The sequence below is a fragment of a genome (assembly GCF_019968955.1).
Source record: "MAG: Porospora cf. gigantea A chromosome Unknown PgA_NODE_186_length_30301_cov_405.906, whole genome shotgun sequence".
In the NCBI taxonomy this organism is placed as follows: domain Eukaryota; phylum Apicomplexa; class Conoidasida; order Eugregarinorida; family Porosporidae; genus Porospora; species Porospora cf. gigantea A.
Window position 1 is genome coordinate 24,302 of NW_027151467.1, and position 6,000 is coordinate 30,301.

General features: G+C 55.5%; 4 protein-coding genes across 4 annotated transcripts; 2 read left to right on the forward strand and 2 right to left on the reverse strand.

Moving 5' to 3' along the window:
• Window positions 1-20: 20 nt before the first annotated feature.
• KVP18_002570 (uncharacterized protein) lies at window positions 21-1,769 on the forward strand (the record flags this gene model as incomplete). The annotated part of the gene is made up of 1 exon (XM_067953553.1): window positions 21-1,769. One exon carries the CDS (start codon window positions 21-23, stop codon window positions 1,767-1,769), a length of 1,749 nt encoding a protein of 582 aa, XP_067811877.1.
• A 13-nt stretch (window positions 1,770-1,782) lies between these two features.
• On the reverse strand, window positions 1,783-4,152 carry KVP18_002584 (uncharacterized protein; the record flags this gene model as incomplete). The annotated part of the gene is made up of 1 exon (XM_067953577.1): window positions 1,783-4,152. The coding sequence occupies one exon, from the start codon at window positions 4,150-4,152 to the stop codon at window positions 1,783-1,785; it is 2,370 nt and encodes a 789-aa protein (XP_067811900.1).
• Window positions 4,153-4,347: 195 nt separating this feature from the next.
• KVP18_002572 (uncharacterized protein) lies at window positions 4,348-5,271 on the forward strand (the record flags this gene model as incomplete). Its single annotated transcript, XM_067953556.1, has 1 exon — window positions 4,348-5,271. One exon carries the CDS (start codon window positions 4,348-4,350, stop codon window positions 5,269-5,271), a length of 924 nt encoding a protein of 307 aa, XP_067811880.1.
• A 166-nt stretch (window positions 5,272-5,437) lies between these two features.
• Window positions 5,438-5,788, reverse strand: KVP18_002582 (uncharacterized protein; the record flags this gene model as incomplete). Its single annotated transcript, XM_067953575.1, has 1 exon — window positions 5,438-5,788. One exon carries the CDS (start codon window positions 5,786-5,788, stop codon window positions 5,438-5,440), a length of 351 nt encoding a protein of 116 aa, XP_067811898.1.
• Between the last annotated feature and the right edge of the window lie 212 nt (window positions 5,789-6,000).

The window sequence follows — 6,000 nt, forward strand, 5'->3', positions numbered from 1 at the left end:
AAAACTGATTATTAATTCTGATGCGAACCGTGTCATTGACATTGATTTCACTTGTGAGTGGAGCCTGCTGCCCAACTAACATCGACATCCTCCACGTCCAAGACGCAAGCTCGACTTTTGAACCGCTGTTTGAACAGGCCCCCGTTGTCAATTTGGTAAGTCGCATCACTGACTCTCTTAAGGACCTTCGGCTCGGTGTGCGGTACGGCATCGCGCGGTTTTCTGACAAGCCAGCGCCGTTGGTGGGCTACGGGTCACAGTGGGGTCTCTGGCGTGACTACCCGTCGCGCCTCCGCCAGGACGTCTGCTTCGAATTGCTGGAGGACCTCGTAGAGGAAATCGCTCCGGTGGAAATCGAATTCGTGGGGGGAAAGGATTCAGAGGAGAACCAGTTTGACGCTCTTGCCCGTGCGGCCATCCACCTCGGGAAGACCAAACGCAGCACTTTGAAGGTGGCACTGATGGTGACTGACGGCTTCGCCCATGTAGGGAAAACGAGGGCTTTCATTCCAAGAATTGGGTACTCGACCACCTACAAGGCGCTGCAGCGCCACTACTGGGACTACTTTGGAGACTTCCGAACCGATTGGCTGCGGTACGGTGGCTTGATCGAGTCAGACTTAGTCATGGCGCCCTCTCAGAACGTGCAGGGGAGACTCGTGCGCGCGCAGATTGTGTATCGTATGCTGGTTGTGTGCCAGAACAAGGACGTTGCTCTGGACGCACGAGCATCCGCCTTGTTTAGGCGGTTTGCCAGCAGCGTTTCCCAAACCCTTTATAGGCAAGGCCTTTCGTTTAAGCGGGGCTATGACAAACAAGAGTGGGACACCTTCTGCAACCAGCATACTGCGAACGACGGCTCCTATCTACCCCAAGGCCTTTTCGGATTCGCGAACTCTCCTGCCTTGATAGATCCTGACGAGATCGTAGAGTATCCCTACGATAAGCTCGATGATGACATCGACTGCACTACTCATGAGTATCCCGATCCCAGCGACCTGCGTTACGCGCAAATTTTCAAAGACAATGATGTCCTACCTGTAATCCTCGTAATCCGTAGTCGGCCGCGGAACCGCAAGGTTTTTCTCTCCAGCGTGTTCTACCCAATGGCGTCAAATTGCCCGGAGTCATTTTCCCAGTTGATGTCTGGTGCCAGCCTGGAGTCTCTTGCTGAGTTGCACCTTGACTGTATTCGTCGATTCTACACCGAGTACCTGCGCACTCTGGCGCATCACGGTGTAGACAGCGTTCTACACGTGAAGAGTTCCGAGGAGCTCGAAGGGTCCGAGGTGGCGTCCACTATAACGGAGATGATTTTAGGGGCGCTGGAACACGCATGCTCTACACGCTGCGGGTTCAGTGTAAATCACCACCGAATCGTAAACTATCGACACCCTGTAGATGTCTTCTCCGAGCGACCGATGACGACGAATGCACCGCCAACACCGACCCAGATGCCAGTAACAGTCGGCACGACGACCTCTACGACCCCACCTGCCACTACGACCGTAGAAGCACCTGCCGCATCCACGACCACAGAAGCAGCCTCTATGACAGACCAGGCAAGCGGAGGACATTCCGGCCTAGTGATTGGCACTGCGACGGCGGGGTGTGCAGCTCTCGTAATCGGCGCCACCGTGGGTGCTGTCGTCGCTGTGCTTCATAGCAGCGAGGACCGGCCTGAGGACTCGGACGAACAGCCGCACGTGGAGATGGAAGAAGTTGAGCGGGAACGGGTTTCAGTGTTTGAGTCCAAGGTATACGGCTAACACATTTTTTAAGTCACACCAAACCCACAGCTACGGCTCGATGCGTTTGGGCTTGTAGACGCGTGCACCGTGCGACGGCCAGGGATGACCTGACGAGCGACTTGTGAGCGAGGAACAGGGACTCCAGAGTAACGATCAGCGGCTGCCACGCGGCCAGGGACTCTCGTACCAGAGCCACCAACTTACGGACAGCAGGACGAGTAAGAAAGACCATGGTGCAGCCAATGCGGTAGCCCGTAGAGGGCACGTTGGCAGCCTGCAGCACCTGGGCGCAGCCAGCGCGCGCATCTGGGTGATGCAGCGCGCTGAGGTCGATGAACCGGAACTGAATGAGGAACTCTGCAAACGGGCGTCGGTAGGAGAACCCCAGTGCTCGCAGCTGCAGCGCCTCTAGGACGGATAGCGCGTAGATCTGGGGAAGTACCTTGGCTGGCACGAACGTCAGTGGCAGCTGCTCGTCGTTTGGTTTCACGCAGCGAATGAAGTGTGACTCGGTAGTGTTGATTATCGCCATCATGGACTTCAGTTGCGACGTGAACTGTGTACCAATCAGCAGCCCCTTAGGGAGCTTGCCGCGTGGAACCTCAGCGTGTGCAGATATCGTGCAGACTAGGGGGTCGGAGGACGCCTTGACAAGGTCCAAGAACTCCGCACGCAGGACATCCCGGTTCTTGGCTATGAAGCCGTCAACGGAGTAGTGAATTTGCCCGATCGTGTGGCCTATGACGAATGTTATGTCGGAGCTGACTCGTGAGCGAATCAACTGATTGGAGTCTTGATTGGAGGCGTAGAAACTGGAGAGAAAGCTGGTGTCCTTCGGGCTCGGGGCCAGGCACGCGTCCTCAAGTTTGGCTAGCAACCCTTTTGGGCCCATCAACAAATTGATTACCGGAGCGTTGGAAGTCCATACGAGTTCGGGAGCGGGGACCTGCTCTCGACGGTAGAGCGCGTACTCGTTGGCGAACACCACTTCCACAAAGTTCTTTTGGAGGAACTCATTGGTTAGGTTGATTAAGACCTGCTCGAGAGAGTTGTTCTCGAACACTTCGAAGCCGAATATGTCGAGCATGCCAAGAAACTGCTGGCAGGTGCCGCTAGGCCCGACAAGTGCATTCAACTTTTGCAAGATCCACTGGAAGAGGAAGTCGTAGATTGCCTTACCCAAACTCTCTTTCAGGACAGCCGAGTCTTCCCCACGCCAATTAGAGAACACAACCTGGTTCCACGTCGTCAGCTCCTTCTTAGTCAAGCATAGAGCGAGCTTGCCAGTATCCAAGCCCAGAAGCTGGCAGGCCTCGTCGAGGACTGCACGGTCCTTGACGACCGCTTCATCCGAGCCGACGATTTCCACGTTACTCAAGGTGAGTATGCCGACGAGTACCTTAAGCAGAGACGAGAACTCGCGGCCCTCGATTCCCAACTTGCTCAGCGCGGCGGACGTCACCACCCAGTCCTCTGCGTCCGTCGTGGTGGCGCTGCCTCCCAGGCAGCGGTAGGCGTTTCTTAGGCCCAGCAGTCGCCGCGTGTTTCCGTCCAGCCCCTTCAGAAGCTGATAGAATACGTGGTAGGACCTCTCGCTGCTCCCTTGGGTGATGACTCGCGTCTTTTCCAGCAGAAACCCCTGCACGGTGGCATTCACAATGCCCCCCGACCGTTCGAGAACGAACTGCATGAAGCGACCGAACCGGGAAGAGTTGTCATTGCGCGTTGTCTTGGCGTTTCCGAACGCCTCGATTACCGGGTTGGCGGCCAGGACCACTTCCTGCACGCTGCTGACGGCCTTCCTGTGTGGGTTGTACGCGAAGTAACGCATGCATGTCTTTACGGCCTCCGTCTTGCCAGCACCCGACTCGCCCGACACAATGATACTCTGCGAGATGCCAACGGAGTGCATGGTTTCCACTGCCCTCTTAGCAATGTGGAACACGTGGGGCTGCAGAGTTTCCTTCGTCAAGTCCCCGCGGTAGTAGCGTGCTATCTCACTCTCGGTGCTATCGCGCAAGTCCACAAATGGGTTCACCAGCACCAACAGAGGGTCAGCGGTGCAGTAGGTGCGCTTCTGGAGAAACCGCTGACGGAGAAAGTCTAGCACGGCAGGCGGGTTGCTGTGCGGCACAGAACCGATGTCGTTGGTCCGCAGTGGGTCGACATGCAGGTTGGCGTTGTAGAGGTGCGACTCTCTCACTTCGAAGCTGCCTCGCTCCTGAGGGGCGATTTGCTTCACGAGGAAGGTACCGTTGCTCATCTTCTTTAACACTTGGCATTTCACGAAGAGCTCCGAAGGGTACTTCTTCAGGTGAGGACTTTCGTCACTCCATACGACGAACGTCAGGTCCTGGGGTTGTAACTTGGAGCGTTTTTTGCTGATGAATGAGGGTTGCATTGGAAATCAAGGTATTCGAGAGCACACATACACTTGTGCTTCGTCGAAGCGACTTACGAATAGTGACCTGCTGTGCGCACGATACCCGAATTCAGAGTAAGCAGTGATGCGTATCTTCAAAGATACGGGCGTACCTTTTGAAGAAAACCTTGATCCGCACCCCCATGGAGCAGGTTTTCGCGAAACGACCCGTTTATGTCTCGACGACTTAACTCTCGAGTGATTGCTGGCGGCGCTGCCTGCTCTTGCCTTTTTCTCGTGGCCGCCATCACCATTCTGATTCTGGCATCAGGCGCCCCGCTATACGAGATACTCTGGAATGACACCAAAGGCAACGGATCGGTGAAGTATACCTTCTTCCCATATAAGATCGAGCAGGATTCTGCGTGCTCCACAGCCGTCAGCAATGCTGATTACTACTGGGCCTGTGTAAAGGTGGTTAAGGAGATCCATAACAACCGCACGCTCTTCGACAACACCCAAGCGGTCTGCGAGCTGGACAACAAAATCCTGCTTGGCGACCCTTTGCCCCCGAATCTGGCGGATATCGACCCTGCCTCCCGCAAGTACGTGGCGAGCTTCGCGAAGTCCACGTGTGAAGACCTGACCAGCGTGGACGCGGCGCTGGCGGTGCACCGACTGATGGCCTTCGCCGCCGGTATCTTCGCCTTCTGTGGTGTCTTCGCTGTTATGATAGGGGCGCATCAAGGGTTCCAGTCCACCTTCATGTGGGGACTTGGACTGGGTCTGTCCTTCTTCGCGGCTGCCGTTTTAGGCGGCCTTATACCGCTGGACCACTTCTGGGTCTTCAGCACCTTCCATGACCAGCTGGATGACGTCAAGAACCTAAAGGTCGAGCGCAGTGGGCCCCTATACGGCTGGTGGTATGTCTGTGCTGCCTTGGGCGCCGCAGGTCTCAGTATGATCATCTTCGTCCTAACCATCCCTCGGAAGATGCGAGTCCAACAGACAGGCCCCAACGTGTTTTACGGAGTCCTACCCGCCGCCTACGCGGCTACGCTCTCGGGTAAGGAGGAGTTCGTGTTCGAGGCTGACGATGAGGGAAAACCCCTGCTGAGTGACGTGGCAGTGCTCTCGTCGAAGCCGGACGATGTGTAAATGAATGATGCTAATTTTTTTGGCTGTACATCTTCACGGATAGATTTATAATTCCTTTCCTCTCACACCACGTCACAACTCATACGCAACATCCTTATTGATCAAGGGCGGTGGTGGGAAGTGTTACACGAGCATTACGTTTGATGAACAACAAATACAAGAGCGATCAAAGATCCTCAAGAGTCTCTAGATGAGGTGGGCATTCTCCACACCGGCGGCCCCTGCGTCGTTCTTGCCTCTGCGTGATTATTTCCACGTCATCGAAGTCCTCTGGCTCATCGAAAGCAGGGGTTTCCTGATAGTTGGATTTCGCAGAGTCAGCGAATTCCGGCAGCAGGTTCTTACGAGCCATTTCCGCTCTGATCTTCTCGAAGCATTGTCGTCCGAGACATTCAAGAGTCAACGTAGTTCGAAGTCGAACTGGTTCGTGGACAGGCTTCACACAAACAGACCCATCTATCAGTTCAGCGCCCTGGTCAGCGCAGTAGGCGATGGGGTCCTCATATACGACACACATGCCATCCAGGAATTCCGATCCCTCAGGGCACACAGGCGTAGGATTTACCTCAAGGGACGCCACGCATTCGCAGCGAGAAGGCTTCCTCGAAGCACCCTGGCACTTTTTCTCGAACCCACGGGGACAGGTGGATTGAATGTCGCGGCGACGCAACTGGAAGCAGTCGTCGTCAGTCGATCCGAACCTCGAGACCGGACACTTGTAGAGAGGAG